This window comes from Aspergillus puulaauensis, chromosome 2, assembly GCF_016861865.1.
Source record: "Aspergillus puulaauensis MK2 DNA, chromosome 2, nearly complete sequence".
NCBI classification, from domain to species: domain Eukaryota; kingdom Fungi; phylum Ascomycota; class Eurotiomycetes; order Eurotiales; family Aspergillaceae; genus Aspergillus; species Aspergillus puulaauensis.
In genome coordinates this window covers 4438024-4453160 of record NC_054858.1, presented here as the reverse complement: position 1 = coordinate 4453160, position 15137 = coordinate 4438024, and the positions used below count along the sequence as shown (strand labels likewise).

The 15137-nt window shown below is 47.3% G+C and overlaps 8 protein-coding genes across 8 annotated transcripts; 5 read left to right on the top strand and 3 right to left on the bottom strand.

Annotated features, from left to right (window-relative positions):
* Positions 1-70: 70 nt before the first annotated feature.
* On the top strand, positions 71-1433 carry APUU_21827A (uncharacterized protein; the record flags this gene model as incomplete). Its single annotated transcript, XM_041700623.1, has 4 exons — positions 71-195; positions 250-554; positions 608-749; positions 800-1433. The coding sequence occupies 4 exons, from the start codon at positions 71-73 to the stop codon at positions 1431-1433; spliced, it is 1206 nt and encodes a 401-aa protein (XP_041553589.1).
* A 448-nt stretch (positions 1434-1881) lies between these two features.
* Positions 1882-2753, top strand: APUU_21826A (DsbA family protein; the record flags this gene model as incomplete). Its single annotated transcript, XM_041700622.1, has 5 exons — positions 1882-1960; positions 2034-2053; positions 2110-2511; positions 2569-2616; positions 2676-2753. 5 exons carry the CDS (start codon positions 1882-1884, stop codon positions 2751-2753), a joined length of 627 nt encoding a protein of 208 aa, XP_041553588.1.
* A 297-nt stretch (positions 2754-3050) lies between these two features.
* On the bottom strand, positions 3051-3559 carry CKS1 (cyclin-dependent protein kinase regulatory subunit CKS1; the record flags this gene model as incomplete). Its single annotated transcript, XM_041700621.1, has 4 exons — positions 3051-3087; positions 3145-3203; positions 3264-3408; positions 3456-3559. The coding sequence occupies 4 exons, from the start codon at positions 3557-3559 to the stop codon at positions 3051-3053; spliced, it is 345 nt and encodes a 114-aa protein (XP_041553587.1).
* A 1128-nt stretch (positions 3560-4687) lies between these two features.
* On the top strand, positions 4688-6922 carry hscA (putative Hsp70 chaperone (HscA); the record flags this gene model as incomplete). Its single annotated transcript, XM_041700620.1, has 7 exons — positions 4688-4730; positions 4796-4846; positions 4902-5028; positions 5090-5255; positions 5333-6040; positions 6102-6582; positions 6654-6922. 7 exons carry the CDS (start codon positions 4688-4690, stop codon positions 6920-6922), a joined length of 1845 nt encoding a protein of 614 aa, XP_041553586.1.
* Positions 6923-7367: 445 nt separating this feature from the next.
* APUU_21823A (ribosome-recycling factor) lies at positions 7368-8244 on the top strand (the record flags this gene model as incomplete). The annotated part of the gene is made up of 2 exons (XM_041700618.1): positions 7368-7835; positions 7897-8244. The coding sequence occupies 2 exons, from the start codon at positions 7368-7370 to the stop codon at positions 8242-8244; spliced, it is 816 nt and encodes a 271-aa protein (XP_041553585.1).
* A 219-nt stretch (positions 8245-8463) lies between these two features.
* On the bottom strand, positions 8464-9712 carry APUU_21822S (uncharacterized protein; the record flags this gene model as incomplete). Its single annotated transcript, XM_041700617.1, has 2 exons — positions 8464-9350; positions 9487-9712. The coding sequence occupies 2 exons, from the start codon at positions 9710-9712 to the stop codon at positions 8464-8466; spliced, it is 1113 nt and encodes a 370-aa protein (XP_041553584.1).
* Positions 9713-9824: 112 nt separating this feature from the next.
* APUU_21821A (CDC26 family anaphase-promoting complex subunit) lies at positions 9825-10052 on the top strand (the record flags this gene model as incomplete). The annotated part of the gene is made up of 1 exon (XM_041700616.1): positions 9825-10052. One exon carries the CDS (start codon positions 9825-9827, stop codon positions 10050-10052), a length of 228 nt encoding a protein of 75 aa, XP_041553583.1.
* A 764-nt stretch (positions 10053-10816) lies between these two features.
* On the bottom strand, positions 10817-13845 carry APUU_21820S (uncharacterized protein; the record flags this gene model as incomplete). Its single annotated transcript, XM_041700615.1, has 8 exons — positions 10817-11132; positions 11186-11634; positions 11694-12244; positions 12297-12578; positions 12639-12980; positions 13031-13549; positions 13603-13647; positions 13791-13845. 8 exons carry the CDS (start codon positions 13843-13845, stop codon positions 10817-10819), a joined length of 2559 nt encoding a protein of 852 aa, XP_041553582.1.
* Positions 13846-15137: the final 1292 nt, after the last annotated feature.

Below are 15137 nucleotides of genomic sequence, written 5' to 3'. Positions count from 1 at the left end.
CTCCACATTTAGAGACTCTAGTGAAGTTGGTGAGGGCAATCGTTTTGTCTCATACAGATGTGCCATACCAATGCCGCCATTAAGGCCGCTATCTCATAGCCCTCGATCCCCCCTAACAACCCATTCGTCAAAGCGCTACTTTTCACGTTCGTCCAACCTACTTTATGTAAAAGTCAAACGACCACCGTGGTTCAGGTAAGCTCCAGCCTATATGCGCACACTTTTTGCCAACTAATGTAATCACGACAGGAGGTTCGCTTCCAGAGTTTTCTTTTTTGGGGCTGCCGCCTGCACCTGGAACTCATTCGATTCAGTACAACAGGATACGACACCCCGCAATGTAGAAGTCCAAGATCATTCCCCCAACAGTCGCACGCATGGAGATACCAGGCCCGATAAAACAGCCAAGCCGCACCAAAGCCATTTGAGTCCCATTTTCATACCCATAGGTTGGAGACGTTTACAAGAGGGCAAATTCTATGCAGCATCAGATCCGGAGTGGAAGACGTTCGTCAAAATCTCGAAAGACCAAGAGAAAATTCGACTGCTTAAAGGTAATCCGTCTCACCGAACCCTTATATGTCCATCTTTATCCTCACACATATAGATGAATTGGCATCTATCGTCCTGACTGAGGCGTCACAATCAAGCCTACTATCACATATGTTGGGACCACCCTTCACAGTGTCACAACAGTGGCTGCTACACCATTTCCCATCCCGTGCACCGCCAGAATACTATCAGCCAGGGTACGTACGCTCACTATCTGGAGTTATTCATGCCTCTCACGATTAGATAGGTTGGAAATTACCGATGCTTGGATATCGTGGGTCCGGAAACCCATGTCGAACGAGAACATCAGCAAGTCTGTACGGCCGTATTTTGTGGCACTTGGGGTAAAGGATGCATATTCAATACTCTGGGGAAGTTTCCTCGATAAATTTAATACTAGATATCCAGAAGATGGGAGGGCAATGGGCCTGCCCGACTCATCTTCGAAGACGTTACTGCCATCTGACTTTACGACATTGGACAAGCTCGGTGATGCTTCGCGGCCAGACTCGCAGCTTTTCCCGCCGGCTAGTCCCCAGAATAGCGCGGGTCAAACCGACGCGGACAGACAATCTAGGCCTTCAACCATTTTGTCTACACTACAGTGGTTGCCTTTACCCAAGTTTGGCCCTGGAACAGATCTATACGCAGCTTCACTGGCTTTCAAACAGCGCATTGATGAATGCCAGGAACGCGAATTACGTGCTTCCCGACGAGGGACACTCTCCGTCCGTGGCCCCGTGGGCCTGAGCGGATCGGTTGGGTTCTGCAGAATCGAGGTGGAGGGTGAATATGACCCAGCAGCCTCGGAGTGGGTATCCGTTTCTATGTACCTCAAAGACATTCGCTCCTTCAAGCAGAAGCCCCTTGGCGGCAAATAAGGATCCATCGCATTAGACGGTGGCTGTGATTATCGAGTCACCGTCACATTGGCTTTTGCAGTATCTAGCTGTTGAAAAACCTTCGGGTCCCTTTTTAGTAAAGCAGGATACTCAATGTACTAAGTATACGTATCACTACTCTGTAATACCTGGGGCCATAACTATCAGAAGTTGCATATATTGTTACTCTAAGTACAGTATTTGGAGAAACCCAATGAGTGTTTGCGCTATGCTTACTAACTCATCATGTTTTACCCCCATGGCCCGCCCCTCTATACCGTATGGTGTAGACATTAATCTAAACAAAGAAATCTGCCATTCTCTAAGGTTAAGGAAGACATTCAGGGAATCCATATTGACCTTTTTATCTTCGACTAAAGGGCCGCGCTCACCGTTAACAACTTCTAGTAGGAATCACATAAGAGATTGGAAGACAAATACAGTAATAATGGCACTTGCCCCGAGATTCACTGGACAGAAGTTGATACCTCTTGGCGGTCATCAGCAACAACATACGCTTGAACTGTGTTTGTTAGCCCCTCCCCCCCGCCCAAAAAAAGGAGTAGAGCAACGCTGACAGGTTTTCGATGTACTGGAAAGATCTCGACTACGTTTGCCCTGTCAGTCACGAATTACTACCTAGAAGTTGCCAATACTGAACACTGCATTTACCTAGTACTCCGCGAAGCTATTCAAGACCTTTTACACTGCGGCCCGGCCCATAATCACCGAAAGATATCAGTCACGCCTCCAGGTTATCTTCCGCCAGCACATTCAACCATGGCATCCGGCATCAACACTCACGCACGAAGCTGGCGCCGCGGTTCTCAAGATAGCCCCAGATAAATTCTGGAAGTTCAGTGCGGCCTTGTTCGAACACCAACAAGAATTTTTCGATCTGAATGTAGTCAACGAAACCCGCAATCAAACGTATGAAAGGCTTGCAAAAGTCGCAGAAAGTGTTGGCATAGATAAGAACAACATTTTGGAACTGTTGATAGTTGCCGACCGAACTGGCCAGGAAGGACAATTGAACACCGGCAATGAGGTCACGAATGATATCAAGTTAATGGTCAAAGTATGCACCCGGGAATCCATTTCGATTGAAACTGACGCAAGCTAATACCGAATGCAGGCAGGCCGAGTGGTTGGTGTTCATGTTTCGCCAACAGCGTATTTCAATGTGCGATACCTAAGCCACAATTCCCCGCGTTTGAAAAAACACTGACTTTCGGCATATAGGGTATTGAAGAATCGGGAATCAGCAGCAGCTTCACTCCTACTCAATGGGAGCAATGGCTGGCCAAAAATGCAATTTGAAATCCTCAATACTTGAACGCATATCTCAGGACCCGAAAGGCAGTGGAGAATATTATTGTGATTTTAACGACCCTCAAGCTTTATTGGATGGGCGAGAGGTCTTGCTTATATGAATCATACCGTATTTCATTTGGAACTTCTTGCATGGAGTATCGGATTGCTCTGGGGTGATTATAATATGCATTTGTTTTGCGCAACAGAGCATGTCAAGATGTCCCTTCCTTAGTATCTCGGTCTTTCGACGCGTGTTCAACTGCCAAAGATGGGCGTGGTGTTGATAACCTTCGAAATGGATAGTTATTGTGAAATTGGTGGCTGGTAATTCAGAGGCCGTCTGCGCGCACTGTCAGTCTAGTAGGTAATAAGGTAATTGTTCTAACCGTGGCCATACTTGAACAGAAGAATATGTGGCTCCGGTTCGTGAACCTCGTAGTGTTCCCATCCCAGACTCTATTAAATTCCAGGTCAGTTGTTTCACCACGGCATGATTATTTGTTGGCTACTGCATACCTGAGTAATGCCAAGAGCTCGCCATTCTTCCTCCCATAATAGTTTGAGTGTCCCTTTTGAGCTGTCAAAATAGTCGGCGGGAATTTTTTTTAGCATGTTCTTTGGTAGCTGAACGTGACGGTATTCAAATTGGTCATCGGAGTATCTGCGCGTGTTAAAGAAGCTGGCTGTGGTGCAACTAAACGTACACACCTTGCTGAGTAGTGAATAGAATCGATAAACTCGTCTAGCCTCTCGCGCTCAGATTCTAGCAAAGGGCGGGGCTTTTTGTTCCTCCGGCTAGGATCGATCTCCATTTGGTCAATGGATAGCGATTGAATATGCTCTTGGCGTCGTGACAGCGGTGTGATAAAAGTGTATTACAGTAGGAGGCCGGAAATATGAAGAATATATATGTTCAAGTGAAACGAGTTGTCCGATTGATCGTTTCTCAGGCAGGTCTTATATGGGCGGAAGAGGAACCTGGATCACTTCACCCCTAGTGAGAGCAACTCATTGTTAGGGGCCGAATTTCTTACCGTGTTGTCTTTTTAAGTTGAGTATCAATGCGAAACTGTATTAGCGGGTGGTGGGATTGCTGGCTGAATGGGGCGTTGTGTGTTGACCCAGAGCTTTGGTCTCAGGTTGCGGGCTTTTAGAGTTGTCCGACTTGTGTTGTTGACTTATCAGCCAAATTCATGCCTCAGGTATCGATTCTTTTTTACCAACCGAAATACTGCTAAGTTCCATTCGAAGGGAACCATTACTACTAAGTACCAGAAAGAGCCAGACCACCATCGATCTATTTGTCGAATCCTAAGTAATGACCTACTATTGGGAATTCGATATCTGGGTTCTGCACGTCATGACACACTGGGAACACCATTGATTCTGGTATGGTAATTATTAGTGCTCCTCCAATAGTAGTAGAAAGTGCTGTATGGGTTTATTTTTGGGCACCTGCTGTACCTGGGCGTATTTAAGCTTGCTACATATGATGCCTTCCCTGGTATTACCAGAGACTTATATTCCCCGTACTATAGTACCAATTCTACTTGCATTTACGGTGTAGTTTTACCAATATTCTATTGCAATTAAGCGCTACTCAGTTTTGGTTCAGTTGGATGGGCCGCATGTTGGGAAGCCTGAAAGCCTGAAAGTGCCCGGCCCGATAAGCTAATCGCAGCCGTGATGCTGGCTTATCTAATCCTGTTTCCTTCCGATAGCCCCGCCAACCATAATCCTGGGTATCCAACCGAGGACGCGAGGCAAAAAAAAAAGTTTCGAAAGTGGGTTATTTTTTTTGCCCTCCAAAATTTTACCGCTCCCACTTCAAAGGCTGGAAGCGGATATATAACACCCTCGAGTCTACCTTCTCCCCTTTTCAATTAACCACCCGCCTTTAAGACCTACATACTTACACACCTTTCCCTCCCCCTGTCAAAATGTCTGACGAGGTTTACGAAGGCGCCATCGGCATTGACCTTGGTATGCTCCGATAATCTTCTGTTCTCCCTTCCGAACCCTTTTGGTCTCGCTGACAGCCAACCCAGGCACAACCTACTCTTGTGTTGCCAACTATGAGGGCACAAATGTGGAAATCAGTATGTTTGAAAAATAAGTGCATTTGACGAGACAATTTACCAACCTCGCGTTTAGTTGCCAATGAACAGGGTAGCTACACAACTCCCTCTTTCGTCTCTTTCACCGATAAGGAGCGTTTGATTGGCGAGGCGGCAAAGAATCAGGCGGCCATGAACCCCGAGAACACCATCTTTGATATCAAGTAAGTTGAGATTGAGACCAGTGTAGAACCCTCGAAACCTGACTTCATTCCTTCTCTCTAGGCGCCTCATTGGCCGACGCTACGAGGACCCTATCGTCAAGAAGGACGTTGAGTCTTGGCCCTTCAAGGTTGTTGACCAGGGTGGAAACCCCACCGTCGAAGTCGAGTACCTCGGAGAGACCAAGACTTTCACTCCCCAAGAAATCTCATCCATGGTTCTAATGAAGGTAGGCAACGTCCATTTTATTTACTTCAGTTTGCTACACTGCTTGATCAATCAAATACTAACACGACCTATAAATAGATGAAAGAAGTCGCTGAGACTAAACTTGGAAAAAAGGTTGAGAAGGCTGTTATTACTGTCCCAGCCTACTTCAACGACAACCAGCGTCAGGCTACCAAGGATGCTGGTGCCATCTCTGGTCTCAATGTTCTCCGCATCATCAACGAACCTACCGCCGCTGCTATTGCCTATGGTCTAGGCTCTGGAAAGTCTGAGAAGGAGCGTAATGTTTTGATCTACGATCTTGGCGGTGGTACCTTCGATGTCAGCTTGCTGAACATCCAAGGTGGAGTTTTCACAGTCAAGGCGACTGCTGGTGATACTCACCTTGGTGGTCAGGACTTTGATACGAACCTTCTTGAGCACTTTAAGAAGGAGTTCCAGAAGAAGACTGGCAAGGACCTTTCTGGTGATGCAAGGGCTCTGCGTCGTCTAAGAACCGCCTGTGAGCGTGCCAAGCGCACTCTTTCCAACGCAACTCAGACCTCCGTCGAAATCGACTCATTATTCGATGGTGAGGATTTCAACACTTCCATCACTCGTGCTCGCTTTGAGGATCTCAATGCCAAGTCATTCTCTGGCACCCTTGAGCCAGTTCAGCAGGTCCTGAAGGATTCTGGTCTCGGAAAGGAGAAAGTCGATGAGATTGTGCTCGTTGGTGGTTCCACCCGTATTCCTCGCATCCAGAAGCTCCTCAGCGATTTCTTCGACGGTAAGAAGCTTGAGAAGGTGAGTTGTTCTTTGAACATCCTGGTATTATAGATATGGATAAAACTTACAATACTTGCAGAGTATCAACCCCGATGAGGCCGTTGCTTATGGTGCTGCCGTCCAGGCTGGTATCCTTTCCGGAAAGGCCACATCCGCTGAAACACAGGATCTTCTCCTTTTGGATGTCGTTCCTCTTTCTCTTGGTGTCGCTATGGAGGGCAACATTTTCGCTCCCGTGGTTTCCCGTGGTCAGACTGTCCCCACCATCAAGAAGCGTACTTTCACCACCGTGGTGGATAACCAGACCACTGTGCAGTTCCCTGTGTTCCAGGGAGAGCGTACTAACTGCGCCGACAACACCTCTCTGGGCGAGTTCACCCTGGCTCCCATTCCGCCCATGAGAGCTGGAGAAGCTGCTCTGGAGTGTGTTTTTGAGGTCGACGTCAACGGTATCCTCAAGGTCACTGCCACGGAGAAGTCCTCTGGTCGTAGTGCAAACATCACTATCTCTAACGCTGTCGGCAAACTTTCTACCACTGAGATTGAGCAGATGATTGACGGTGAGTCAACTCCTCTCTATTGTCTCCCCCACAAATCTAGAGCGTCACTGATTTTATTCTTTTTTGCAAAGATGCCGCCAAGTTCAAGACTAGCGACGATGCCTTCACCAAGCGATTCGAATCTCGGCAACAGCTCGAGTCGTACATCTCCCGTGTTGAGGAGATCGTCTCTGACCCCACCATGTCGATGAAGCTTAAGCGTGGTAACAGAGAGAAGATCGAGTCCGCACTCAGCGATGCTATGGCACAGCTCGAGGTCGAGGATTCGACCCCAGACGACCTGAAGAAGAAGGAGCTGGCTCTCAAGAGACTCATTACCAAGGCTATGGCCACGCGGTAAAGGTCGGATTTATGGCGGCATGACTTAATACCTGCGAGTTGGACATAGTGAGGATTCCGGGCTGGAATTACTTGGCATGGGTTGAGGGAGTGATCGTTATCAAAAGTATCTTCTAGATTTTATACGTGAGGGTAGCTTGGAGCTTTAATGATTTCGACGAGTTTGTCTATAATGAAAATATATGTAGACCCCTTGCAACTGTATCTTCTAAGATATCCGAAATATTGTAGCTACCTACAAGGAAGTCTAGGATCGACTTTCAATAATGCCTCGGCAGTTAATCCCAGGCAAATTCAAGGGATGGAGAAATTCGAATTGATAAAGTGGAGCAAGATTTGCCCTCACAGTTTCTTGGCATCACCAGCCAGTTACCTTATGGGAGTTTATACCTCCGTATCAGTATCCGTCAGTTGAGATCTTTCATCTAAGTCTTTAACAGCCAATTATGCTTTACTATCAAAAACCCCGTACCATAATGATGCGTCATCCTACAATTTTTTCACAACAATTTTTGCCTTTTTTTAAAGCATCCCATTCCCAAGTCGTATATGGGATAGAACTCCGTCGCCATGCCTTTCTACGGAACTTCTCCAATTCGCCATTCTTAAATAAAAGTAAGAAACGGGACATCCTGAGGCAAACAGGCTCTGAAGCGATCTCTTCTCAGGCAAATTCCGCGCCCGCGGACCCGCTAGACCTTACACAACTCGAACACGGAATTGCGGCCGCAGCATCTCGACTCAAGGATGAGCTTTCAAGACTCCGCATGAGAGGGAGGTTGAGCACGGAGACCATCGAGGGCCTTCGTGTCCAGTTGAGCAAGGGAGCCAAGGAAACGGCGAAGCTGGGAGAACTTGCCCAGGTTGTCCCCAAAGGTGGACGAATGGTAACTGTTTTGGTCTCTGAGGAAAACGTATGTCTGGACATTGATAGAAAACCTCAATTTCGCCCCGGTCTGATTCATCTTTCCACAGTATGTGAAACCCATATCTTCGGCGATTCTTTCCTCCAGCTTATCCTTGACGCCTCAACACGACCCCCATAATGGCCTCCAACTCAATATCCCGATTCCGCCGCCAACAAAAGAATCTCGAGACCAAGCCGTTCTCGCTGCAAAGACAGCCATGGAACGAGCTGTTACTAGTGTCCGTGATTCGCGTGGGGCTATCCATAGACGCCTCCAGGAATCCATTAAGAAAAAGATTGCCAGGCCAGATGATGCCCGAAAATCACAAGATAAAATGGAGAAGCTGACAGAGAAGGGACAGAAAGAGGTGAAAGAGCTATTTGAGGCCGCGAAGAAGGCCATGGAACGAGTCTGAGCTTGAGAGTGAGGGTTCAAGGCCTAAATTTTGTACCAACATGTAGGATAAATATGTACGATTCGCCAAACATATGACGTGTTCCTTGTATTTGAATTTTGTACATACAAATGTTGTCACAAGTGCAACTGGCTATCAAAAATAAAAGGGTGGGAATGCGGATATGCAAGGGAAGAAAGACAATAATATACAATAACCCCAGTTGGAGATTTCATCTTCTCAAACACTTTTAGCTGGACGGACCAGAAGTGATTCCAGTTTCGCCATGAATTGTGTTTTTTTCCCGGAAGCTTGGTAAGTCTCGTTGCTTCTTAGGTTCTTTAGAATCTCACCTATGACAGGGGGCTTGTTGGCCTGCGGTATATCTGCTGTGGAATACTTTCCCTGAACTAGAGACTCAATCAGAGAGCTATGTTCTGCACTTTCCATGCCTTTGAAAGTCACGGCCTCGGGATCTACCAACTCGCCCTTTTCCTGTGATAACTTGTCCGCAGCCTCCTGGGCAAACTTTTTGGCTGCATCTAGAGCCTCGGCCCGCTCCTCCTCACTCTGAAACTGGACAAATTTCCCTTCAAAAAGTCGCTTGCCGAGTACGTAGGGCGGGACGTAACCGTTCGGATAGCGTTCACTAAGTAGCGAAAGTTTCTCGGAAATGCCAGCAGTAGTCGCCGTAATATCTGTTGGCAATGATGGCCATGTCTTACTCAAGCTCTGCAAGTCAGGAAAGTCAGGCTGATAGCGGGTGCGGGTGGGGTTCGTTTTCTCTGCAAGTTCTCGATAGACATTCTCAAGTTCAATAATCTGATCCGCATTATTGTCCTCTGCACTTGAGACTTTCTGAGGAAAGTGGCCAGACTTGCGCGACGCCGGCTTCGAGTTATAGGGCTTGCGTGTACGCGCCGACGTTCCACCTCGACCTGCTAGGCGGCGTGGGCCTTTAAGAATGTTTGCTGGTTGGCCACCAGGTTTAGAGGCTGCTAAAGATCTCGCATCAATGATTCGGCGCGGACGAGGCCTGTCTGAACTGGGACTGTTGAACTTTAATTGTGCAGGCGGGATTCGTTTTCTTGGTCGATCGACGGACGATTTGGGAGAACTCGATTGAGCTGTGGCGCAATTAGCATCAATTCGTAGTAAGCCTGAGAGGCATAACTGGGCCACAATGATTTGTACTCTCGAGCTACAGAGCAATGTAGGCATTTTTATTCCCAGGGAGAATTGGTCTGAAACACCGCAACTTACTTGGTGGAGGTGAGCCTGCTCTCGACGTCCTGGATACGGAGAACTGCCGAGCAGAAAGGATAGATGACTCCATCCATCCTATGCGCCGTGGACGCAGTAACATGGTCCGCAGTTGAAGCATCCTGGACCACAATGCTTGATTGGGGTCAGAGGTGTCGAATCCACTTTGAAAAAGATTCCTGTCGTCGGATTTCCGAGTTCGAGAGATCACGTGACACAGCCGCATCCCTTGGTCCAACTACGACATTCTAGTTAGCGCTGCCCTCGAATATCAATCAATATCCCTTCCAACAAATTTACATGACACTGACATCACAATCGTTAGTAAAGCTTTCACTATGATCCGCCGAAAACCCACCGCCATAGCAATCACACCCGATGATCTTACAATCTTCGAGGAAGAGCGACTGCGCAAATTGGAACGTGAAAACAATGGTCGCGAGTCCGCGCAGAACGGCATTCGCGTCAACTTTGACCCTAGCGACGAATTGAAGCCTTTACCTGGTGACAAGGCAAGAATAGTTAGGTCTCGTGAAGAGCGTATAGGCATTGGCCAGCGCACTTGAGCCATGAACTCGATAGGCTTAAACCCGAATATCTGCTAGAGGTGTGGTACGACCCTGGGAATATCTGTTGCCTCTATATTTTCGAGCTAATAAAAGCATCAAATTAGATGCTACTCTTCTTGTCTTAAAACTTTTATGATGGGGGCTTTTGTGCCAAATCGCAAATCTCGGATGCGTAATTTATTTATTCTGCCCCCTCATTTTTCCTTTCTATATTTGGCATATCTGGAAAGCTCTTCTAAAATATCAACTGTATACCATTTGGAGAACACGCAAACAATATTTATTATTTGGCCAGTCTCTTGCCTCGACGCTCACGAATTCTGATTTGGGTGAGCGGGTATACAGGCCTAGTCTGCCCCGTAAACTCGGGGATGTAAAATGAAAGTGATCTAGGTATAATGTTTGACAATATGGGGATAGCAAATAAAGGCCTAGTACCATACTTGAGACTGCTTGTCAGGCTTGGAAACAATGGTATGAAGTACTACGGTGCGCCAAATTATAAGCAGCTGAAGGAGTGTGCCTGTGTAGCATACGAAAGACTGGATAATGGCTATGAAAAAGAGCAAAAGATATTAGACAATTGCGAGAAGAACTTGAGAGGAATATGATTGAAATAATTCATGGGTATCATGCTGAGTCTCGTCTATATTCACTATAGCATTGTACAATTAGTTATTACGCCCACAGGCGCGTCCATACTATCCTAATGGTGCAGTGTGGCCAATCTTAAGAGGAACCCGGGTAACGACGGTGTTATGTCAACGTTGGCGCTTAGGATTATTATCCATACCCAAGTCAACAGAGTAGTTCCAGCGCCTTTTCAAGCCATGCGGATCATATACGCTTGCCACACTTTGTTGCCAATCGCGTGCTGTAAACACCACTTGTTGGCCATTTATCTGCGGCTGTGGGACCGATGAGGGTTGTGTGGCAGCTATTTTTGCTGGCTGTTGATATTGCAAGGCATACTGGTCCACCAAAGCAGGTTGCGCCCCTTGTGATGTTCCAGGCATTGGCATCGGCGGGGAGTTTGCATTCACAGCAGGACTAAATGAAAATGCCATGTCCCATTGACTATACACAAGAGGTCAGTGAGGAGAAAGTAGGAGATGTTCGGTATTCCATACTTAATGATGCGAGTCGGATCCCAGCTATTCTCATCCACCAAAGGAGCTTCTGTATGGACAGGATGCGTCGCAAGTATATTGGCGGATTGTAGTTGAGGCGTACCAGCCTTCGAGTCTTCGGTATCAGCCGATATCGGAGGAGTTATAGGATAAGGGTGAAAGCCCGCTCTTTCTTGTATATTAGAGATCTGGCTGGGCTGTGGGTGATATTGTGTCTCTAGAGTAGGACTGGGTTGGTACGGCTCTGATGGGCTTCCGTAAGGAAACGTGGGTTTGAGCTCAAATGGTCGGTTTATGTTGGCGGAAAATGCAAGCCGTAAAGAATCGATCTGTGCTTGTATCTCTGGCATCGGCCAAGCCGATGAACATCGCTCGAGTATCCGCATATGGCGAGTGAAATAATCTCGCGCGTCAGTGTGGAAGTCAGGGTCAGGAGATGTTATGGCAACCTGCCAAAAGCTTTTAGTCAAGCCATGGTTGGCGCGGAATGGGAATGGATGTAACTTACGAGATGCAGCATTGTGCATGTCAGTATACAGTAAATGGTGAAATTAATGCCTCTTTGCATGAAGAGAAGACCAGACAGCCCGAAACGAGACAGGATTGCCTCTTGAAGTTTGCAGAGACACTTGGCAGATGAGTAGCATAACGCCATATGCATTTTCCAATTTCCATTTGCTGGAAACTTTGAGGCAAGCAATTGGGGTCGGTGGCAAAGAACTATGCCCAAATGACAATGCGAATGCATATTACCGACAAAGTGAGAAGGGATCCATGGAGGGGAACCATTCGGAGGGTAGTTGACCTGTAAATCCGGAGGAAGGCTTTGCAACCATTCAGCGAAAAGGGGGTTGTTTTCAACGAACTTAGAATTAGAACCCCAGTCTTTTTGCCTCTTGATTTTGTGATAGACATCGGTAAGTATACGTATATGATGAGCGTTCCGAACGAAATAGGCATACTGCCTGGTTCGATCAATTTCGAATTGATCCACGTTCTTGATATCTAATTCGGGTTGCATATTGACTGTTTGCGGATCCACGCCATAGTCCGAGCGACCTAAAGATATCAGTACCGCTAATTCCGGATACGGAGCTTGGATAGATTATACCTTGCGGCGCACCTATCATGACCTCGACAACTAAAAGGGCCTGCCATACTCTGGTTCGAACTAAACACTCAACTGGGTTTAGATTACAGGTTCTTTCCTCGAGATGAATGTTGTAATGTTCATGGATATCCAAATCTTTGGCCATCGATATAATTGTCTTGACAGTTTGCCACGATCGGTAATAGTAGCCTTTCTTGGGTAGTGACTCTCGCGCCTTCAGGAGAAGAAGAAGCGCTTGGATTGTGCTCAAGCGCGGAACATCCATAAAGCTAGACTCATGTCCTGAAAATAGAATTTAGAGTCAGTATAAATTATAAGTCAGAGCGGCTAAAGAGGCCTCACTGGTTGCCAATGCCAACCATTGTGCTCCTTGAGCTGGGTCGTCTGATAGCCTTCCTGCACACGCAAATAAAGCTTCAAGCAGAAGAGGGGATATTGATCTTCGATCATTCTGCCATTGATAATACAGATGTGCTCGGTGAACAACGGGAATATAGGGGTGGATGTCATCAAAATAGATCTTGAAATAGTTCATAACTTCATCATCCAATGGCATGAGTTCTGGAGGAATGCGAATCTTGGAGCCAGCTCCAGTGCGAAGAGGAGGTAGATTTTCTTCTGTTTCATCCTGTGTCGGAATTTCCGGCTCTGATCTGTCCATCCTCTGTTGGCGAATATAGGGTGCTATCCAGCGTTTAGTTGATATCACCGGTAGCGGAAGGGCGTGAACTTACCAATTCCTGTCTCATCGATTTTTAACTCACCCAGTACTTCGCTGAGATTCTCGGCTGTGGAATGTTCGTGGTCCCCCAAATCTACTCCTTCAGTTGTCCCTATGGTTTGTGCGTGAGGAACAGGGAACATCTGCTGGGGATGGTATGAAGAATGTGGTGGCCTATTTTCATAAAGACTGGATTGGCTCGAGACGGGGTCAGGCGCGTAACTGGGAAATGAGCCTACGCCGTCGTTGTAGTGAGGGATTGTTTGCCCATGGGGGGAAACACCGTCGCGATAGGGCTGTGGAATAGCATATGATGAAAGTGAATGCGAGGATTCCGGCGCATTAAGCGTGTCAAGTGAGTTAGGCGGGTATCCCTCGGGGCCTTGTCCCGAGGAGAAATCGCCATCCTGCCCGATGGCGGGAGGCACACACACTAACTTTAATCGAGTACATGCTGAACAAGGCCAAGTGTTTGTTGTGGCGGCGTCGCACTTTATCTTTCGCTTCCGGCAGCCATTGCATGCACGCATCACTAGATAATCAGCGCTCAGCAATGAATAAGGTATAGTGATCAAGACTGTTTACCTTTGAGCCTTTTGTGTCTGTTATGCTCGTCGACAAAAACATAGTCTGATTGAAACGGGGCATTAGCAATCATCCATATACGGAACTTCTGAGGGGCAAAACTTGGGAATCAAGGAGAACACGGATTTATTTCTTGTGGAAAGCAATCGAGGCGGGTGTTGCGGAGTGTGGGTATTGAAAAACCTTACTTTTCTGCCCCTCGCGCGGAGGGCCCGTTGGGGCCATATATGAATATCCCTGCATTTCGGATATCAAGTCGAAAGGGTTAAGGGAAAAGGGTTATAGGTTCGAATATAATTGACGGGCAAGAAAAGAAAGCTTCTTGTGAAATGAATGCAGGTAATCGCAAGGCCCGCCTTGCTTCCCGCACGAGTTGCGAGCTTAATCGTCGTGGCTCACTGGTCCTGTAGGCTAGTTTAAAAGTTGGGTCGTCAAACAGTAGACAATCGATTCAAATGCAGGACTTCGCTTGTTAAGCGCACTCGAAGTAACCCTTGTCCAGAGAGCTCTGCGAACCCAACCGAAAGCAACTGTAAAACTGCCGATGCGGCGCGAGAACGGTATAAATATCCCGACCCAAAAAATATTATACTCAAGACGTAGGATTCGACAGTGACGCTGGCGCTGGCGTATTCTCAACCCACGAGGGAGTATGTTGGGCCGGATAACTTGAAAGCCGATCTGGTTTGTCTCCCCGGGAGGCAAAGTCGAAATTGTAATATATATGGCAAATGTATAGCGTGTCTAAAGTGGTTATTGCGCAACGTCAGTGATGAAGAAATAACCTGGGGCGAGTGGGCCAAAAGTGAAAATGGATAAAGGTGGGCGCAGGTGTAACGTGGAGAGGGGGTGTGTACGACAAGCAGTTCCTTGTGGAAAGCGTAGCTCCCTGGAATCGAACAGCACATGCGCAATTCAGTAATAAGCGCCAAATAGAACGATGCGCTCCTTAACGGGCGGGCAACAAGTGAAGATGGGGCTGAGAGCACTCACAACTAATTAGTAAATGAGGTTATGCGGAGCGCATTGTGGACTGGCAGCACCAGTATTTATATAACATTCAGTTCTGACCCTTTGCTCTCAAGATATAAACTGGGACAGGCATTACAGTCCAATTGTCCGTCACCATTGAAAGGCGCGTTGGTAGGGTCACAAGGGACAATGAGCCCCGTTCTCGATTGTCGAGGTTATAAGGTCCGTTAGGGTTCCAAGGCTGAGGGCCGACATGAACTTGTGGACAGGTATGGGCAGAAAGAATGGGTCGTGCACGGAGGCTCGAGGTTTGCGAGTAAACGTGTCGTTGGAGTTCCCAATCAGGTCACAGTGCGGTTAGATCATAGCTACGATGGTTCAAGTATCGCGCCAAACGTAAGTTGTCAGACAATCGATTCAGGAGCCCGAACCAAGCATGGAGGGTTGTAACGGATAAAGAAAAATACAGCCGTATACAGAGCAAGAAGATAAAATTAGGGGCAGTCAATCAGTTCGGAGAAGGGTCAAATAGCAGTGGTGGAAGAATCGTCAGCTACTCGACA